Source organism: Sander lucioperca, chromosome 9 (assembly GCF_008315115.2).
Source record: "Sander lucioperca isolate FBNREF2018 chromosome 9, SLUC_FBN_1.2, whole genome shotgun sequence".
Taxonomy (NCBI): domain Eukaryota; kingdom Metazoa; phylum Chordata; class Actinopteri; order Perciformes; family Percidae; genus Sander; species Sander lucioperca.
In genome coordinates this window covers 9,301,263-9,323,484 of record NC_050181.1, presented here as the reverse complement: position 1 = coordinate 9,323,484, position 22,222 = coordinate 9,301,263, and the positions used below count along the sequence as shown (strand labels likewise).

At 40.0% G+C, this 22,222-nt stretch overlaps 1 protein-coding gene across 1 annotated transcript; it reads right to left on the bottom strand.

The window, feature by feature from the left end:
• Window positions 1-5,311: 5,311 nt before the first annotated feature.
• Window positions 5,312-21,283, bottom strand: wnt3a (wingless-type MMTV integration site family, member 3A). The gene is made up of 4 exons (XM_031294033.2): window positions 20,860-21,283; window positions 15,454-15,695; window positions 8,290-8,555; window positions 5,312-8,194 (listed from the first exon to the last, which is right to left on the bottom strand). The coding sequence occupies exons 1-4, from the start codon at window positions 20,928-20,930 to the stop codon at window positions 7,715-7,717; spliced, it is 1,059 nt and encodes a 352-aa protein (XP_031149893.1). The 5' UTR covers window positions 20,931-21,283; the 3' UTR covers window positions 5,312-7,714.
• Between the last annotated feature and the right edge of the window lie 939 nt (window positions 21,284-22,222).

Here is a 22,222-nt window from a genome sequence, read left to right as displayed (position 1 = left end):
TATAAGTGAGAAATATTATCACTTACAGGCCATTTAAGGGGGGGTTGTTTGCAATATTTTAATTTGTGAGTCAAATGTTGTAATCACATGCGTTCGTTTCTCAAATTAGACTATACCAGATTTTCATGCAATATCCATACGATAAAAACAATTTCCGTTTTAATAATCCTCCGATCTGGATAGTCTGATGTGTTAAATGTGTTAAAGACATGTACTGAATCCAAGGGAGTGATCTAATTTCAGACAGAGGAACACATAGACATGAAAAGACTGGCTTCAAAGTCAGTTCCATAATGAAATGCCCACACACTGCACTTCTCCTCTGTAGTTCAGTTTTGGCCCATCACCTTTGGTGTGCATGCCCTACAAACAAGAAGAGCTTTGAGAAAACACATTCTTTGAAAGCTACAGCATGTGTTGTAATGTTTAGCATTAGAGCAGCTGAGTCTCTCTAATATATCATCTCAAACATTTGCACGCAGATTAAACCTCAACTTGAACATATTAGGTATCAACCCCATGTTGCATGTTTGTTATCATGGATTTTTATGTTCATAACATCAAGAGGCCTCAGGAAGAGTGAAACAGAAAGCTGGCCGTAACCAAAGTGTGACTTCTGCGGGAGTATTTGCATCGTGTCATTTGAGTGTGGGCCTTTGCACCACTCCACTGTATATATGTCGCTCCGGTGTGCCCCACAACAACATGGCTTTATTGAAATGCATGCAGTGGTCTCTTGTGAATGTCAGGGTGAAACTCAGGACATAAAATAAAAAGAGGACACTGATTGCAATTAGGCCCATTGTCTCCCATTTATATGGTTATTGGGTGGTGCCTTTAGCAGTCTGGTCGTGTCAAAGTTCTCACAGTCAGGATGCCATCTCTCTCACTTGAGCCACCATAGCCTCCTCTGGCAACTATCTGCTAACAATGTTCATCTCACTTGGGTGACAAAGCTGCTAGGGTGGGTCTGGTCTGAAGGGAAAGGCCTATTTCCTTTAGCCAAAAGACAGCGTTGCTGCAGGGACGGAGTTTCTGTCCATCCTGTGATCTGTTTCATGTTTTGTACTTGTTTTCTCCCATTCAGATGGTGTGAAAAGTGTCAAAGGTCGAGGTGTGGAATGAGCTGCTGACAGCCTCCCAGTCGTTAAACCAAACCTGAACCTGGCTGGCTCCTAAAAGAGTTCATACACAACAGAGTGTTCAACAAGTCTTTATTCATTTCCCATCATGAGGCAGGATTTAAGTGCCATAGCATTTTTATGAATCTCAGGGAAAATAAGTATACCCAAGTAATACGTTTCAGTCGTAGGACAAACTGTGAAAGACGGCTTAAAATATAGTTTGAAGTGGGGGTGGGCTGACTAATGAATCCACATGAATGAGAACGGAAGGGTATCACTTTTTGTGGTGCTTCCACTCTGGAGGGGGTGTGTATCAATCTTTCTGTGAGATAATGGGGTTAGATAGCAGTGAGACCTGGCCTCTGGTGGTGACATTGTTGCAGGGCTCAAAGACTATCAGGGGTCCAGCGGCTGAGCCGGAGCACTGGTGGGCTCTATTCACATCCAACCCCTAATCTATCTTGAGATCAGGTCTTTCTCTTCAACAAAGCTCCATCTATTTCTTAACTCTCATCACTGAGTTTTTTTTTTCTGGTATTATTGTTTCTCCAAAAAGCACAGCTGGCTTCTGCAGTCTCTCAAAGGAATCAAATTATTAGACCAGCTTTATTTTCTTCTTCTTTCGCTCCATGTTTGGGCATTATGGCCTAAATCTATTAGTCTTTCTGACTGACAGCTTGTCCATATTCTAAGTGTGCAACTGTGATTAGATTTTTCATTCATTCAGGCATCAGTATTATCCGTGTAAGGCTGCAGTAGTGTCGTCACAATAAGGCACCGTCTACAGACAGGCATTCGTGCAGCTAATTCAGTGGCCCTTATTTAACATGGTAACTACATGGTTGTGTATTCTGTGCCAGCTATGGGCTTACAGTACCTGCATGGTTGTCACTGAAGGGTTCAGAGTTTGTTGACCTGTTGGTAGAGCGGTCTTAATTCTTCTGTTTATTGAAACAAATATATTTTATTTTGATTAGATTTTTGTTGTTGTTGAGGACTTCCACCTGTTTGAGTCAGCTGAATCTGGATTCACCGCTACACGTCCCTTAATTCAACATCATTTGAATCAGTAAATTGTAACACAAGAAAGTATTCTGTTCTCTGAATTAAAGATGCAATAGAAGCTTTTCAATCTCTCACACCTGAGATCTGAAACAAATCATGACCATGTTTGATGCATGTAGGACATTGCAATTCAATTCAGTTCAATTCAATTTTATTTATGGTATCAAATCATAACAAGAGTTATCTCAGGACACTTTACAGATAGAGTAGGTCTAGACCACACTATAATTTACAAAGACCCAACAATTCCAGTAATTCCCCCAAGAGCAAGCATTTAGTGCGACAGTGGCGAGGAAAAACTCCTTTTAGGAAGAAACCTTGGGTGGTGGGAAAAACTTGACACCTTGGACAGACCCAGGCTCTTGGTAGGCGGTGTCTGACGGTGCCGGTTGGGGGTGTGATGAACAAGGGCAATAATAGTCATAATATAGATAATGGAACAATGACCAGAAATAGTAAATTTAGTTGTAGTAGTTCATGGCATAGCAGGGCACTGCAGGGCGTTACAGGACGTAGCAGGGCACAGCAGAGCATAGCAGGACATAGCATGGCGTAGCAGGACGCAGCAGGACGTAGCAGGGCACTGCAGAGCGTAGCAGGGTGTAACAGGGCATAGCAGGGCACGGAGCAGGACCACCGGGACAGCTGCAATCATGATTTAGGTGCCACCCTAATCCAAGGAAACATGCTGGGCAAAAGAAACACATAAGGACTCCCCAGAGCTAGTAACAAGCATTTCTGGGACAAGGATGCACACAGATGGAAAGAGAGAGGAGAGAGATGCTCAGTGTGTGTGTCAAAGGAAGTCCCCCGGCAGTCTTAAACTATAACAGCATAACTAACAGAGACAGGTTAAGGAGAGGAGCCTGGTCGGGCTAGAACTCTCCCCTGCCGGATCGGGCTGTACTGGCCTGCCTCCCTCTACTTTGATTATATCATTGGTTATATGGCAGATTAATCTGACGAATATGAAGAGAAGCAGAGAAGAGAAGGGGTGCCGTGTCTGCAGAAATACACCCTCCCCCGCCGGTCTAGGCGAACGCTGCAACTCCTCACTCCCTATCTATAAGCTTTATCAAAGAGGAGAGTTTTAAGTTTACTTTTAAATGTGGTGACGGTGTCTGTCTCCCGAACACAGACCGGGAGCTGGTTCCACAGGAGAGGAGCCTGATAGCTGAAGGCTCTGGCTCCCATTCTACTTTTAGAGACTCTAGGAACCACAAGTAACTCTGCATTCTGGGAGCGCAGTGCTCTAGTGGGACAATAAGGTACTATGAGCTCTTCAAGATATGATGGTGCTTGACCATTTAGAGCTTTGTAGGTCAGGAGAAGGATTTTAAATTCAATCCCGGATTTTACAGGAAGCCAATGCAGAGAAGCTAATACAGGAGAAATATGATCTCTTCTTGTCAGAACATTCTGCACCAGCTGGAGAGTTTTAAGGCCCATCACGTGGGTCTGGTTTCTCCGGAAATTCAAAGACAGATTGTCATGGCGGTTTGTTCAGAATATGATCTCATATTGTACTAAAATAGTTCACCGAAACGTGTTTCTGAAAACATTTTAAACGAGAAATAGGCCATGCAGTTGCTGAATCTGTCTTCATTTCAGATCGACAAAGGTCAGTTAAAAGATTTTCGGCAAATTTTGAGAGACTCTAGTCACGCTCATTCCCTGTTTCCGGGTTAGCACTCTACCAGTAAGATGGGTTATTTGAGTCCGACTGCCGGCATTGCCCGCCCCGCCGATTATACATGTCAAATCGGCCAAAATGAAGGCCGACGGCCCCTCGGACGGACGACGGCACGGAACACACCGAACAGACTCAAGTCACTGACCTCGCCAGACTGTCCAACGGACGATTTGTGGCTCAGTGTGTAGTAGCTTTTAAGGGACTTATTTGGGCAACCTGATAGTAAGGAATTACAGTAGTCCAGCCTGGAAGTAACGAAAACATGGACTAGTTTTTCAACATCGTTTTGAGACAGGATGTGCCTAACTTTGGCAATGTTACGAAGATGAAAAAAGGCTGTTCTTGAGGTTTGTTTTAAGTGGGCGTTGAAGGATATATCCTGATCAAAAATAACTCCTAGATTTCTAACATAAGTGCTAGAGGCCAGGGCAATACCATCCAGAGTAACTATATCTTTGGATAATGAGGTTCGGAGGTGTTTAGGGCCCAGCACAATAACTTCAGTTTTGTTTGAGTTTAACATCAGAAAATTGTAGGTCATCCAGGATTTTATATCTTTAATGCATGCTTGAAGTTTGGCTAACTGACTGGTTTCGTCTGGCTTGATTGATAGGTATAATTGGGTGCATACTTTAGTACTAGTACTATTATACCAATTAGGGTGCTCCTGGACAAATCTTTGGGGTTCCGCTACCATCACCACAACCTGTTACCGTTACTTTACACCCTTCCAAAGCTGAGTATGACCAATGTCAGTCTATTATTCATAATCCCATTCCTCTCAGTCAGCATAGAAATAGCAAACAATCTGTCATTACGCATATTTGTGTCCTCTTTGGGAAAGCATAGCTTAGTGTGATGTTCCAATCAGGGCTGTTTGAAAAAAATGAAAACTCTTCTTGTATGTTTCTTTTTCTTTTATCCATCAATACAAACTATTTAACACATTTCAACTAAAACTGGCCAACAAGCTCTTCTAGCTAACTGCAACTTACAAGCATCACTTCCCACAATCCATCACTCTAAGATAAATGAAAAGGAGCATTGCTTTTTTTTAAAAGATTTTTTTCTTTATCAGATCAAGACCAGATAATGCTATTACACAAAAGTCATGTCAGATTTAAATTTGAGACAGTCAGCTTTGGGTCTTTCTCTTTTAAAAGAGATTGTTTTCATTGCCCAAGGCATAGTAGCTGAATAATATTACCTACTTATTTCACATTGACTATCTTCATGTGCTACATTTATACACATGTTTATGATATTAGCACCTGTGTTCAGAAGCCTTCCCTCAGGTCAGGCCCCAGAGGTTCAGAGGTCAATGGGCCATTTATCCATCTATGGCTATGCTTATTTCTTGGCACTCAAAATTCACAAAACTCAACAAAATAATTCATCACATAAGTTCAGTCATAGATAATAGAACAAGTTTGGTTGTTTATGTTGCTTTATTTTGGTGTTACAGAGTTAACTTTTCAAATCTACTACAGGCAGTAAGACAAACAATACCTGTATTCAGTCAGTGAAAAACAGATGAGGTAAAAAGGCTACAGCGTTACAAGTCACAACACTGTTTCGAAAAACATATTTCTGCAAATATATACTTTTACTTACTAATATTTACATAGCATGAAATAAATAATTATAAAAAAACATCCAATTTTAGAAATCCATAAAACTCAAAAACTAGTTTGTACAAAACTTTGGATTCAAAGACTTGACAAAAAATTAGAACATAAGCAAATTGTCCACACAAGCAATCAATCACATATAAAGTGTACAGTAATAAATGCAAGATAACAGATCTTGTACTAATAATGGTTGCTGTGTAGTTAATTAAAGATGACTTAAAATGTGAAACTTGTTATGGCTGCTCATTAATATTTTCAGTCAGGATGAAAAGTAATCATGGGTGGGCGACTTTGATTAAAATGTTTGAGAACTATACATGCCTGAGACGTAGCATTACATTGGCTGTAAACAAAATTTCATCAGTGACTTTACACGTCTTTATAGTCATGGCTATTGGTGAAATGGCACGCACACTTTTTCAAAAGCATTTTGTTTCAGTAGTTTTACACTTTCCAAATAAATAAATACTGTGTTGTATTTCTTCTCAAATTAAGGGACAGCAACATTAATCATTGTGCCCTGATGTTTAGCACGACTACAAAACCATAGGCAACTAAAATAACATAAACTCTATTTTGGTCTATTTGGTTAAAATGGAAATTACTGTATGCAATAATTAGTCAGAACTTCACATTTTTTTCTCCAAACTACAATAGATTTCTTTCACAGAAAGAATCAAATACATGCAAGAATATACATATAACACAAATAGACAAAGACATACTGTGAGGACCTAGACACACACACACACACACACACACACACACACACACACACACACACACACACACACACACACACATACACACACACACACACACACACACACACATATTATCTTTACTTAGCAGCATTAAAATAAGGGAAGTATTGATAGTTTCAGTAATGCTGCATGTTGTTTAGTTTGGGGAAAAAGAAGCCACAGCTGAGAATAATCTCATAGCACATCATTTTTCCACAACTGCAAATTATACTGCATTATACAGAGTTTAGATAATACAGCTTAGTTTGCGTTTTTTTGCCATTTGTGTTTTATTTTATCAGGGAGTACAGAGTTGACCTCTATTTCATCAAATATCAAAATAAAAGAATAGTATATGTGTGTAAATGAAAAAAAATATATAGTGGGGATATCCCTTTTATAAATAACAGTTTTCCCCACACCCATTCACATGAGACATATTATTTTAATACTGATAAAAACAAGGAGAACATGCTTCATATTTCTCAATGGGACACAAGTGCTGACCTTTCAGATTCATTTACAGCTCTCTGACCACCTCAGACTTACAGGTTTTTTTTCTTTACTTGTCTTTGGTCGTAACTATCGATGTTGTTCAAAGCATTGTTACTCTTAAAAAAAAAAGCTTCCAGTGTTTTTTAGGTGTTTCAAGACAATGTGCAGACTGTATATTCTTGTTTCGCCGATGTTCAGTTGATGTGGCTCATGTCTACTCTCGAGATAAAATTAGTAATTGAAAGCAGATAATAAGTTGTTAGCTTAAGAATTTAAGAATATGTAAACACATTTCAGCATGATAACTACATTCACTCAGGTTCAAGTGCATTCTTACCCAAACATCAGTAACACAAAAACACTATAAAAAAAACTCATTCACACAACGATGTTAGTTTTCAGATACTTATAATGTTGAGGATAATGCATGCTGTTGAGTGTCTGATCGTGTAAGTTGCTCATAAATGTCACTTTTGTGTGGCAAAACCAAGTTGTGATTAAACATTGAAGAAAATGTGACACTTTCATTGTTTGCCCCATAGACTTAAAAGCATTGGCAGTGCTGTACTATTCTCAACAAAAGTAACTATTTGGAACAAAGAAAAAAAAAAAAATCACCAATATGGTGTTTGTCAATTGGCCGACAGTTCTCCTTTCCTACGTCAGTACATGAAAACTCTTTCGTCATCGCTAGAGATATCAACATGGTTGTCATCATCACCATCATCACTGTTAATATGATGACGCTTTGTGATGTCAACATCTACTCAACTCATTCAGTTGATTAGGCAGAGACTGGCTCTTTTTGGCATAAAACACAAATCTGCTATGTTTGCCACTGGAGTCCATGGACAGGTCAGACAGCTCTTCAGTCTCTCATGTCTTGTAGATAAATTGCTGTAATTGTTCTTCTGCCTACTTAAGTCTTAAATTTTGGTGAGAAAAGGCGAGAACCAGACGTCCTTATTTGCAGGTGTGCACGTCGTAGACTCTCACACACTCCTGACAACTGACGTAGCAGCACCAGTGGAAAATACAGTGACACTTCTCCTTTCTCTTCTCAGTCCTGGTGTTGTGGCCTCTGCCGCAGCAGAGGAGGTCACACCCGTCTATGCCATGGGATGTCAGGTTGCAAATGCGATCGCGGGTACCAAAAGAGCCGGTCTCGGGATTGGGGTCACAGAAATTGGGTGAGCTTTCATAGTAAACCAGGTCGCGCTCTGTGGGGGGTTTGAAGTAGTTGTACTTGGGTCTCAGGGTCTCCACCCATCCGCGGGACTCCTTATGTTTCTCCACCACCATCTCTGATGCGCTGTCATACTTATCCTTCATGTAGTCGCCAATAACTCGGAAGTCAGGCTGAGACCACCAGCATGTCTTCACCTCGCAGCTGCCTGACAGCCCATGGCACTTACACTTCAGGAACATGTTGTCGTTAAGGGACTAAGGATAACAAAATCTATGTGTTAATCAAACATCTGAAAGTAGAAAAACTGCTACAACACAATCCGCAAAAAGAGCTTCTTTAGAAAACTCACCATTCTTCCTGCCTCATTGTTTTGGCGGTTCATGGCTGAACGTGCATCAGGGCGATTCTCTCTCGCATCAGCAAACTCCCGGGACACCATGCTCCCAAACTCTACATCCTCGCTGCAGCCACCCCACTTCCATCCCTCACCAGGGGGGCCCTTGTGGCGTGTGTCACAGCCGCAGATGGTTGCTGAACCCTCAGCGCAGGCACGGGTCACTGCAAATGCCACTCCCGCCGAGGCAATAGCATGGACAAATGCTGACTCTCGAGTGGCTGGAAAGAGAAGTTCAGAAATCTGTCAGACATAGAGCATTGGAAAAATACTCGGAGGCAACATCCTGCAGAGTAAGAAATAAATTCCTAATGATTATTTTCAGGATTAAATAGGAAAGCTGTCCTATAATTGCTAGAGAATGTAGGTCACCACCTGATTATATGGATATCTGCTTGTTTTTGGTCTTGTATGATTGCATAAGCAAATGTTTCTCAACCCAAGCCAACAACAACACCAAAGAAACTCTACATACTATAGAGTCCATTACTTTTGTTGCCTTCATGTGTTTAGGTTGTATCTATCAAGGTGTATCAGAGTGTGTGTTCATTCAGCTCAGACATCAATCGTCCTGTCTCTGAATAAGGCCAGCAAGGCCTCAGTGCCTCTGTCTGACATAGCTAACTGATGACTCAGAGGGATCAGGATCTTCCAGAGAGATGAGAGGAAGAGACGGGCCTGACAGGCCTATAATTAAGAGACTTAATTAAGCTTTTGAAAGGTTAGGAAACAAATCATAGACACAACAATAAGATGAGACTGTAGTGTCCAGAAATGCAATCCCGAACAACATTTTACAGTTATAGAAAGGAAGAAGATTTTTTTTTTTTGCCTCAGTATTCCCTGCTTTAAGAAAATCTTTATGGCAGGACTTTTGCCTTGAATATATGTTATTGTATGGTCTTGCACAAATGCAAGAAAAGAGACAGAGAGAACAAGATAAAGAAAGTGGAAACACCAGGTGTACATATAAAAATGAACAAACAGAGAGTGAAGAAATCGACAGAGAGGGTTAAAGATCAATAGTGAAATTTGGGATTGTGTGTGTGCATGTCTGTGTGATAGATAGATAAAGAAGCAGTCCGTGCTTCTGTCTAAAGAAGAAGAATGACAAGGAAAGAAAGAAAAGAAAGAAGGGAGGAGTATAAAGCTAAAGGGAGTAGGAGCTCCTCCCTTACAGCAGGTTCCAACCAGTTTAAGGACTAAAGGGCATTTGAAACAATGATGCAAGAGAAAAGGCATACTGGCATCCTCACCACCCACTTCATATTGCTATTGTGTACCCACAAGGTTACTAATGTTCACGATACATCTGAACCTCTGCTCTCCCTCCTGGAGTCACGCTTACTGCATCCACCACAGATTATTTCACTTGGATATTGTATTATTTTCTTTGCAATCAAGATAGCAAAGGGCTGTAAGATGTCTAAAGTGATTCATTATATATCACCATGTATTCTCTAAAACCAATAAAGTATGAGCTTCAAGTTTTTAATTTTTTGAGCTACAAGTTAGTTAAAATGTATGTATGTGGTGTTTATCCTACATCCATCTTAAATGTCAAGGTATTCATAAAATTAATTGCATTTACGGATAATAAGGATGATAAGGAATTTTGTATCATCAGCATAGAAATATAATTTAATTTAGTGCGTCACAAAATGTTTGTCATTATTTATAAAAAGTGGGAAGATATATTGACCTTAAACGGGACACTGAGTAACTCGTTTGAAAACGTGACCTTATGGGTGACTGGCTATAATGCTTTGGAGCATAAAGGGGTGGAGGAGTTCAAATGGGAGAGGAAAAGAGGATTATCTTGGGTTAAAATGAGCAAAAGAGAAGGACCGGGGCAAATTTATTATGTCCTTATATGTGTGTGTGTGTGTGTGTGTGTGTGTGTGTGTGTGTGTGGATCAGCTAAGGAGAAAAACAAATAAAGTAGGTCTCTTAGGGCCACCACACTCTAATAAAGTGCCTTGATTTCCAAAGAAATACAGGGAATATGAACTGACCCCAACCAAATGTAGTTCTGTACATTACAGGATCACTATATAAATAATACAAAGACTGGTTTTTGATATAACAGGTTATCTGCCTTCAAGCATATCAATATCCATTCCAAGCAATGATGCTACTGCTCATAAACCTCATAAACTCTTATTGGCTATGCAGAAACCTTTTCCAATAAGATAGATAGATAGATAGATAGATAGATAGATAGATAGTCTTTATTGTCCACTGAGAAATTTTGTTTTCAAAGTCTGAACAGGGCCTCACAAATATACATACATACACACAGTAAACATAGACACCTTCGCCACCACCAAGGACAAGGGCAGACTGCAGCATATTGCCTGCCATATCACTGCCTCCCACCCCTGACAGAAACATTTTGATACACTCCCCTCTGGCAGGAGGCTGGTCTATCAGAACCAAAACCTCATGCCACAAAACAGTTTCTTCCCCTCAGCAGTCAGCCTCATTAATAAGGCCCGGGATCCCTCTTAAACCCCACCCCTAGGTACTACATGTTACATTAACGACCATCCTGGACTACAACCTGTCCACTGCACAACATATACTAAACTTTTGCACATCCCTCAACATCTCTGCGCATCCTGCACTAAACCATACAGCCTTCTTTTCCCATTGTTAAGCAGTTATATTGTACATATTTGTTTATTCATGTTATTGTTTCGTTAAAATGTCTTGTTTATTTCCTTTTTATGATTCTGATTCTGATGGTTTACAAGGAGAGTATAGTCTCTATACACCTTAACACTACATTGTGAACCTGGTGCCAATTCCAAGGCATATTTTTACCCTGGTGTGTGGTTGAAGCATTTGCACTTTGTATCAAAAAGTCAACAAAAGTTATACAAATGTTCAAATTTTGAAATATTATTGAGAATGTCTATGTATCATACTTGGTATTTCATATGACAGGGGCTATATACACCTGTAATAACATTTACTTTACCTGGAAACACCAGCTCTTACATTAGTTGCTCTGCTTTACTTGATTTTACGACCAATTTACGGTATTTTAGGACCCTCTTACTCAGACAATGCTCCTCCACCAAACTTTGCCAGACCCTGGCAGACCAAGTGGTCCCTACAACCTGCTGGGGGGTTGAATCCCCTATTGTGCTGCCACTGTCACGCTGTGTTAGTCCCACAATGGCCCCAGATATTTTATATGAAATTTGCCCTGGCCAGTGATTAGTGGGGACCAAGTTAAGTCATAGCAACAGAGAACTATGCATTGGCTGAACCCTGCTTGTCGGCAGACGGGGAAATCCCTATTCAAATGGTTTAATAAAACAATCTAAAGGGCGTGTGAATTGGGAAAAGCACTTTTTCTTCTGCTTAATCTCATGGTTGCGAAGATATTGTGCTCTGAGCAGTGCCCAGCAGGGAGTGGGGCTAAGGTCCCCCCATCAACTCCATTTACCATACCCCTTCTTTCTTTCTTGCCCAGAGTTAATGATATACTGGTGTGCTAGTTTCCCTCCCCCAGCATGGAGAGACATACGTCTCATGAGAAGCATAGACCTCTTAGCTCATCCTAAATAGTTACACCTTCTCATCCTCAGGTCATAGGTCGTAACCTACATCCCCTGACCTTTTCCCAGTTAGTTTAGTTGAGACTTAATGATTTAGGTTAATTTGTTAGGTGGATTTCCTGGTATTCAGACTTTGCAGAGGCAGAGGTACTTACAGGGAATGGTTAGATAAGTCAGTATTGAACTTTGCAATCCATTCCAAATGCTTTATATATTACGTAATAGGAGTGTCCTGTAAACCTTACGTGCATTTAATGGTTTGAAGTAGAATAGTGACGGCGCGTGTCTATACCTGTGTGGGTGGTAACACCTGCACAATTGTGACTGTCCGCTTTTCGTAGCAAAGTTGCCCTCACTCATTTTATCATATGATTCATAAACTGGAGCCTGATTATAGCCATATAGTTGGTAGGTGTTCTGTAAATACAAAGAATGCAGAAATGGCGCTGGAATCAGTTCCGCAGACTAAGAACACCTGCGCAGCTCTCTATTACCTTTCATCACAGGCAGATTCCAGCAGTGCATGTTTTGACACTTTAGTTAATGTAAATTAATGATTGCTGACGCAGACATAGCCTAGAGGTAGGGCTTGTGATTTGGGGTGTGGAGTGAGAGAGAAACATAAAGAGACAATCAGGCCATGTGAAGGGAAGAGAGAGAGAAATAGAACATGCACATAGAAGAAGTATGTAAGTATTTTAAAGGCAGGAAAAACTTAACTCTTTTATGTTTTGGTGCATGAGGTTGAGTATGCGTGACAGTCTATATTTAAATAGATGAGTGTTTGTGTGTGGTCAAGCCAATGTATGGTCCCAATTTGTATTAGCATGTTTATGCATACATATTTGGCAGTTTGCATAAGTGATCAAAGCATTTTTCCACAAGCAGAAAATAAAAAACGTTTTCCATTGTATTAAACTGTAGTCTCAACTCAATTCGCAGAATACCTTCTTTTCTTAATGGTACATCTCTTTCATTCTTCTAGTACTTATCCAGTTTTTAACCCTTATGTTGTCTTCCAGTCGACCATGAAGTTGTCGTGCTTCTGGGTCAAAATTGAAAATGAACTTTTTTTGGTGCATTTTGGCCACGCTTTTGGCGCTTTTTTAATATTTTTTTTTCATTCATGGTCAATACACCTAATTTATATAACATTATACCAGAAATTATGAATTGTTTTGACTAAAAGTTAAGAACAGAGGATGTTGAGTGGATCACAGACGGGTATCTGTCAAAGTTTAGTCAGGACATTGTTTTGAAACCATTTAAACATTTTTTTTCAAGTGCTACAAAATTTAATAAAACACCCAAAATGCAATGAAAGTAATCATTAACTTTACCTGTGACATACATCCATACGTCTGTGTTATTTTTGGGCAATTTTGTTGAAAGAAACCCATATTTCTGATATAAAAAAAACTTTGGAAAAGGGTCAAATTTGACCCGGGGACAACACAAGAGTTAATCCACCTCTGTAAAACAAACTTCTAATGTCCTTGGTGAAAGTGAGGAGGACATGGGCAGTGATGGACTAACTGATAGGAACTAAGCCCCTAAAGCCTATAAAGGCGCCTACTCTTCCTTTCAGCTTTGGCCCCCAAAAAGGCAGGAGGAAACCGACACACAACAGTCTGATTCACAGACAAACAGACACCAGTGAGGACAATGGCCCTGTTGCACAGACGAACACCAGCATCAATCAAATCCAATGAAATGGAAGCCCTCTCCTACTAAGCCCTATCAAAGGCCTGTGAGCCCGAGTCACTCTCATTGGCCTCTGACAAAGGCACTTAATCCAGCCACTTTGACCTCTCACATTATTAAGGGCCTCAGTGACCTTAATCCAATCAAAATGATTTACTAAAGCCCAGTAGCTGCCTCCTCTTTCCACTCAGTACCCCTGCAATTTAGGCCTGGGAGGGAAGGCAATGGTAGAGTTGTGGTGGCATTTTGCACCACAATAGGGCTCAGATTGAGAACCCCTATCGTTAGCCACCTACTTGAGCTCAAGCCTCTTCTATTAACTGGCTCAGGAGTTTATAAAAAGCAATTGCCCTACGTAACCTCCAACCCTCTGTGTTTCCATCAATTTTCTGTAAATTATGTGACAGGTTTAGATCCCCGACCCTCCCTATGTTTAGCGCTCATTCTTAATTTCAGAGCCTGTAACTCATTTTAGCGTTAGCAAGACGCAGAACAGATGGAAAAAAGAAAACCCAGAAAAGAGCATCTTGGGACACCATATAAGAAGCATCTGCTCTACTCACTGAAGGCATCAAAGGAATACTTGCACATTTTTCAGAAATGCGCTCATTTGATTTCTTGCCGAGAGTTAGATAAGAAGATCGATACCATACAATAACATCTGTCCATTAAATATGAAGCTACAGCCAGCAGCTAGTTAACTTAGCACAAAGACTGGAAACAAGGTGGAAACAGCTAGGCTGGCTCTGCTTGGAGGTAAAAAAATCGACCACCAGCAGTGGGGATTTCTGCAGCCTGAGCACATATGTAGACCAAAATTGACATACACTTGAAAGTCTTAATACATCATCACAGAATCTAATGGAAAAATGCATTTTGAAATACTCCATAACTCAGTTTACAGTGTTGTGCAAGGCACTTCAGATGATTGTACAGAAGAACAATCACAGGGGATTCCCTCCTAAAGAAAACTCCAACAAGACAGAACTCACTCGTCTCTATTGTGTACATCATTTCATGCATACAGGCTGCTCAGAGCTTGTTCAGTCTACAGTCTATTTAAACAAGGGTTTGAATGAGCATAATGAATGATGCATGCAGGGAGTGCAGCTTTTCTAATGCAAATATAAGACGGAGAGAATATAGAATTGTTAATGGAAGAGTTAATCAGCATAGCGATACAATAAGTCACTTTTTTTTCAGTCTTCAGTCTTTAAGTCTTTTTGCAGGTGGTTTAAAGAATTAAGAACTTCTAAGAACTTAACTAGAGACATAGAAACATAATTTGAGGTGGTAGGGTCAGACAGCATCACCAAAGTAAAAGTATTTTTGGTGTGATGTTACATGCAGTGACTCAAAGCATTATATTTTCCTTCCAAGACTATCATTACAAAAATAGGTCTTGCATGATGAAACTTGGCCTATTAATTTGTTGCTGTTTTTCTGTAGAATATACGTGTTTCGGTTATGTCTGTCATATTTTTCCTGGTTATGTAGATTCTTGACAGCGTCTTACTTTGATAATTGGGCAAGTAGAACTTTTGCAAATGCTACCAAGACACTGGTTTTGTCTGATCTTTCAAAAGCTGGTTTGAAAAAGGTAAATTTGGTTAATAGCTGTAGCTGTTATGTCTGTTAATCACAAATGAGCCAAGTAAACCACACCGATGGTGCCAAATTAAAATGCCAGAAATCTTTCAGGGGAGTTGAAACACGAATATTGGCGACCTGTGTTTGAGTTTTTTTGCATGAAAAAATGCAGCATATGTGCACTATGATGATGTTAAAGAAAGCACACTGCACATGTTATTCAGTCCACATGGATGTGTTTGTTGTGTAAAATTACCTTTATCTAACACTGGCCCAAAAATGGCCAGATTGTCATTGACCGTGGTGCAGTTCCAGCGTCGGCCTCGGAACTGGTGCTGGCACTCCTGGATGCCAATCTTCACCCCCTCTGCCACACTGGGCATGATTTCCACGTAGTTCCGGCAGAAACGCAGCTGCTTAGGCACCAGACCTGGAATGCTGCCACAGAGGATGGGTTGAGTGCCCAGTGATGAGTACTGGTGGCCCACTGCTAGTGACCTAAAAGGTGAGGGGAAGTCACATTGTCAGTGCATTTTCATGATTGCAGTTTATCTGTCTGTCTTTATCTATTTATTTTACATTACAGAGGTAGAGTTGGTCGTCCTTCAACCACAAGATTGGCGGATCGATCCCTGACTCCTGTCTGCATGTCGAAGTGTCCTCGAACAAAACACTAAACCCCAAGATGTTACCTGGGCCCTATGTGGCTGTCCACTGCTCCTAATGTTTAGGATTCAGGAGACTGAACTTTTACATTTACATTACATTGTACTGTACGATTGTATGTGATGTGTAAAAAAAGTGGAAGACTAATTTCCCTTTGCAGGTGCAGTGTAATTCCATGTCTGAGTTTGATTGTGTGTGTTTATTTGCTGTATCAGATGCCACCATTAGGCATCCATTCTTTATCCCTTCAACTACCCTCTCTGCAGACACCTGCCCTTTGTATGTATTGAAATTGTAGCCCTGCTACCACAGAAGCAGCCAGTGTTGCTGTGTAAGATGAAAGTCCACAATGCATCTCGAGGTCTTCATAAACCTTAAGCTGACAACTTGGAAAACTACACCTTGTTATTAACTGTCCGCACACTTAACAGGCCTTCGGCTTAGGGTAATAAGAGTGCAAACCCTACATTGAAACTTCAGAGAGTGTATTAAGTGTAACACAGAACAACCCCCTTCTTTTCCTTTGAGGAAGGTATTCTGGGATACAACAAGTGCAAACTTGGTTCACTGATTACATCTCTCCGTCTCGTTCTCTTTGTTGCTTTCTCTACGTCTTTCTGTCTTTATTTTCTGTGTCCTCTCAATTAGGACTTTTAGTAACTAGTAATCATAGAAATGGGATATCCATTGTATCATTGCATAGTATGTAATTTAATCAATTTTGCTGTACTGTGTTTTTACATGACCATTTATCAGGATTGCCACATCACAGAAAGCCTTATTGGCTCATACTAAAAGTAGATAAATGGTATATATATATATATATATATATATATATATATATATATATATATATATATATATATATATATATATATATATGTTGTGCATGAAATGTCACCAAAATCAATATTTTGACTACTTCATAATTTAATAGAACAGTTCCTATAATCTTTGACAAGCTTGTTGGAAATCCAGTCTACATGTCACCTCAACTGTCTATTAAAGAGTGAACACTGGCAGCAGTAATCTGCTGATCCTCCCCTGAGTGATATGGGCTTGATAACATTTACTGTAGCTGTTGCACAAAGGCGAAGCCAGAGCAGTTGTGTAGTCTTTTGCCACACAGTTAGCTCGCTGTCTGTTGACCCGTTCACTGTTGTTCAAGGACTAATCGGCGATCACATCAAGATTACCAAAAGTCCTGACATTGGCCTCAGGCTGCTTTCTTTAAAAGCGTACAGCCCAAGAAAAGATCTCCTCAGCCAACTGACCCCTGCCTGACCATGATGGCAGCAAAACATGTTGACCTTGAATACCTCAATTATATGTTGAATTTAAAGGCTGATTTAATTTAATTTTTAATATTACACTTTAATGTTGTCTGTTGTCAAGGTGTGTGTAAGCCATACACTGACCTGTTGAGTAAACCACTGTTATTTCCCCCGAGCAAATGTCAGAGTTATGTGTCACACTGGTTCGCACAAAATTTCTCGCCTAATTTCGACAGACTAGACCACTCTAGTTAATCATAAATGAGACATCCAGTAAGCGAGCAATGGCAAGTTGAGTCCAGAGGAAATCACATTTGCCTGCAGTTTGTCTGCAACATCCATCAGTAAACAAGGGCACTCCGATTACACACTGACCTCTCTTTGGCCCTTGTCAGTCCGTACACCCTGAAGCACATCTTTCCCTGCAAAAACCTGAGTCCACCTTGCAAACTGGTGCAGACTTTTGGTTAGCCTCTGACATGCATAACAAACAGAGATGAAACGCTCAGAATACCGTGTACAACAATTCATCCGAGGTTCATCATTGTGAGGTGTTTAGTGGGACTGAAGGAGGTGAAAACAAGAGCTGCAGGCCTGCAATTTCTTTTTAAAGATAGTAGTCCCCTGTCAGTCTGGTCTTGAACCTCCTCTGCTTCCTTTTGCTCTACGAGGAAAAAATGTGGTGTCTCTGAGGTTTTCTGTGGTGCTTTCATCAACTCCATCATTGTCAAAGATTGTTTGCATTAGTGAATGAGCACAAAATGTGTCTGAACAGCAAAACAGTGCAGAATTAAGGTCATATACGAGTTTCCTCTTGACCAGAGTCTGTAATGAGCCTAATTACTCATCAGAACTACACCTGTGAGGGTCTTTTTGGGTGCATTTCTGCAAGGTCATATTCCTAAACCGTGCCACATAAAACCATCATGAGTCAATGTGCTTCAGTTGCTCCACTCATGAGCGTGTCTGTCTCAATGGGGCTGAGTAATCCATGCCACCTCTTCCTGTGTTAGGAAATGGCCTAAAAGAGGAGGCAGGGCTTGTTCCACCATGGATGATTTATGATTTTGGTTTTAAGGAGCTATTGCATAAAGACCAGAACTGTTGGATAGCTCTAACAAATATTTTAACTTAAATACTGACATTGTCTGGATTTTAAGCATCTATTGAAGGCTTTTGCCTTCGTTTTTTATAATTTCACCGGAAAAATCCATTTATCCTCCTCACACCAGCTGCCCGGCAAAGAAAGGGCAAGTGTTAGGTCACTAATGCTATTAAGATTCATGTTGTTAAATGAACACTTTATTGTAAACTGTTAAAAATAAATACTTAAGTATGTATCATATTCAATTTTTGTCTCAGTACAGACTTTCCCCCTCTCATCTAAGGGCATCCAGCATAGGTTTAATGCATATTTCAGCAAGCCCAAGCAGGGTACCTTAGAATTACCACTTTACTCGTGGGCCCTGGGGCCTTGGAGCCGACTTTGACATCAAGAGAATATGTTTGGGAAAAGGAATGTGCGGCAAGCTTTCACCTCCAGGTATTTATCTTCTAAGGTGGGGTGGACTCGGGAAGGGGGCGGTGGGGTGGTGGTTGCAGCCAGGCTATGTCATGGCAGGTTGAGTAGAGACAGACAAGAACCTGTCTTAGTGCATATCCCTATCCCCAGAGACTACTGTGGCACAGAGGTTGAATGTGATGCAGCTCTGATGGCCACTTGAAGCAAAGTTCAGCAGAGTCTGTCAGCAAAACATTACAGGTTGCTTTTCACAGAAGTGAAAGCTCATGATAGCTGACATGCTGTTTGAAAACGGAGAGACAATGCAGCTGTGTTGAGCGCAATCCAAAAGGAACCACGCTATTTGACTTGGGATGAGTTGCTACGAAACAAAAAACACATCAGTAGTCCTGCATGAACACCCCCCATCAGTATTACGTCAAGAATGTTCAACTTAAGGTGACTTCATGTGCTACTTCTGCAGATTGTTTCTTTGGTAGGAGTGATACAGCAAACTTGCTCCCGTTATGTATACTTGCCACTCTTTTGCTTCTGTAGTTAGACTCTTCAATCAAAGACCTGACCCACCCTCCAAAATCAAACCATTAACACAGAAGCTAGACTTGCTGTAGTTTTGTTATGACTGAATGGAAACCTACCTTCCATTGTGTCATTCGTCAAAAAATAAATGGAAAAAAGAAGCTCTTATGGAGATTGAAATTCAAGGCCAGTGTACATGTATATCAATCAGCAGAGCTATAACATGGCTCACACACAGGCGTCAACAAAGAAGGAGCAAAACATATCAGGTGATAAAACACAAAAATGAACTGAACATCAAGTTGGTAGAGTGTCTTGTGTGACTGTATGCACTAACTTTTAGAAACAGGACTTTCCTGATTTGGGTCAGTTTTTTTTCCACCCACTGTTATATCAGGATTTCCTTCCAGCTGTGCGTGTAATTAGTTTCTCATCAGTATTACCACCAGGAACCCCATTAAGGGAAATAGTGGGAACACCCAATAACTAAGCAAAACCAAATATAGAACAATTAAAAAAATATATAAAACACACATCACTTGTTAGTTTAGTGCTAACAAGACATTTGTGATTGATGTGTGTAGCTGATGGATCAAGCATGAACACTGTGAAACCAGACACCAGCTTCTAAGAATGAGATAGAACATTTATACAAAAATACAATGTGAAAAAATAGTGCCAATTAGTGATGTTTGTCAGTTTCTCAAATATAAAAAAAATTATAGGCTGTTTTATCATTGATTTACAATCTCATTAGTGCATGTTGTGCAGTGACTCTGTGCTTCCTTCTGTGAAAATTAAAAAGAAAATGCAACAAAGGCATCAGTTTTTGATTTTTGAAGACATTCGGAAAGTGAAGAAACTGATGGAAAAAAACAGCGTTGGACTGAGACATCCATGATAGCCATTACAGAAACGGTTGCTATCACACTTCAAACTGTGGTGAATTTGGTTATTAAGCCTTCAGTTATGTTTCATTAAAAGAAAAAGAGGATCCCAAGTCTGATAAGAAAAAAATAAATGATTCTATTTCCAATAATGTACTGATTATCCTCATAACATTGCCATACATAATATAAATTACATAATGAATATGCATATACAATATGTTTTACATTAGGTCAAGCCCAGGGCAAGATTTCATATTTGTTCTGTGCCACTTTGACCCTATATGAGTGGACGCACGCACACACACACACACACACACACACACACACACACACACACACACACACACACACACACACACACACACACACACACACACACACACACACAAACTTTGCACCTGCTGCACTATGAAAATGAAAATTGCTCTCAGTCAAATTGCATCGTTAATGTTGCAAATGTCGGGGACCATAGCATTAAAAAAATAAACATAACATTTCTATGGATATATGCAGTTTCGTTTTGTTTTCTACAGGTCCGTTTTCTGCTATATTTTTCAATTTAAAAGCGTCATTATTTTTCTTCTCGTCTGGTTATTAAGCCATCCTCTGCAAATCATTGCTCAAAACAACTTTCCCATCAGTGCAGCTAAATGTTCCGCTGCTGCGAGAAACGAAATTAGAATCATAACCACTCAAACTGACACACAAACGGATCATCAGATACTTCTCAACGTTTCAAAAAATATGCCCCCATTCGTTCCGGCATATAGCCTAATGAAAATAAAACTTACCACCAGATGGGATAACTTGCCATGACATGCGTAAGCCCACAGAGCAACAGGAAACATCCAAGGTATATCATCCTTAAAGTTTCGCTAAAACTTCTCCAGCAGAAAAGCCTACATGCGCGCTCATACGCGCACTGATATTGTACTAAGATAAAAAAAAAAAATAACGAATCTGCACGGATGGATTTTAATTTCTATCCTCCAAAAACACTGAGGGAGAATCTATCTTTCGCGACTACTCGTGGCAGAACTCGGGAGCCAAATATTAAAAGATAAAAGCTGCCTGCTTTTTTTTTAGGACCCAATCAGCAGGTATTGCCAAAGGGGGAATTCTGATGATATGTTCCCTCTGTTGCCTAGTCAGGCAGCTTGAACTCAGACAACAGAACGAACTAATTTTAAGATGTGTTTTAGTGCTCATTGAGAATTGGTCGCATTAGCATGCAGTGTGTGTGATATATAATGTTGTTTAAAGGGGAGAGGGAGGGTCTGAGGGGTTTTTATATAGACATCGGAACCCCTGTGGATTGCGTAGCTATAACAACCTGTCCGGATTTCACTCCCTGGCTTGAGGCTTCTAAAATGCAGAAATAAATATGTGTGAATTGCTTGAGACCATTATTAAGGGCTCCCGTCCTTATTTGTGCCTGCTTGCCATAAAATTAGAAGTTGAGAAGGTTTTTTTTTCTACGGACTGATGGATTCACGATGAACTGAATAAAACGTGATAATTGATAAATTGCTATTGGATTTTTCCAAAGAAATTCTTAATTATTTGGCCATCTATTGGATTTATTTATTTATTCTTCAATATGTGATTTAAAAACTAAAAAATCTGGCTTTCTGTCACCATACTGTATGCTCTTTTAAAATATGCTCTGAGATTATAAAATGTGTTGTTCATTCTCTTGTTATCATAAAGCATCCAGGTTCAGGTAAAAAGGGCACATTTTGAGCATTAGTTAAGGAAGGAAACTTTTTTTTTTCACGTGGTATTACTTCCTGCACTGTTTATAACTGTTCACAGCTTGAAGAGCCTGACTTTAAAGCTGCCTGCATGATGAGCTGCCAGTCTGTTTATTCCAACGAAAATATTCGATCAAATTGGCCGCACCACTGAGTTTAAATGGCAGACGTCTGCCTACCTTTCTCAATGTCAAGTGGCTGTTGATAGCTGATCTAATAGGAGGTATCTCCATTTACAGGCACTGATGCATACTTGAAGATTTAAAAAAAAAAAAAAATCTGTCCTAGTTGTGCAACATCAGTGACTGTATAAAAGACAATTTCTGAACACTTTCACTGTTATTTTCAGTAGTAGTAGATGATATAATATGCTAATAATAATAATAATAATAATAATAAT

What these genes read in the sequence shown, in the direction of transcription:
- wnt3a (XM_031294033.2), bottom strand. Translation starts at nt 20,930, where the DNA reads ATGATATACCTTGGATGTTTCCTGTTGCTCTGTGGGCTTACGCATGTC. An exon ending in GCAAGTTATCCCATCTGGTG is followed by an intron (nt 15,696 to 20,859) that starts GTAAGTTTTATT and finishes CTCACCTTTTAG; the next exon opens with GTCACTAGCAGTGGGCCACC. An exon ending in TGGGCCAGTGTTAGATAAAG is followed by an intron (nt 8,556 to 15,453) that starts GTAATTTTACAC and finishes TTCTCTTTCCAG; the next exon opens with CCACTCGAGAGTCAGCATTT.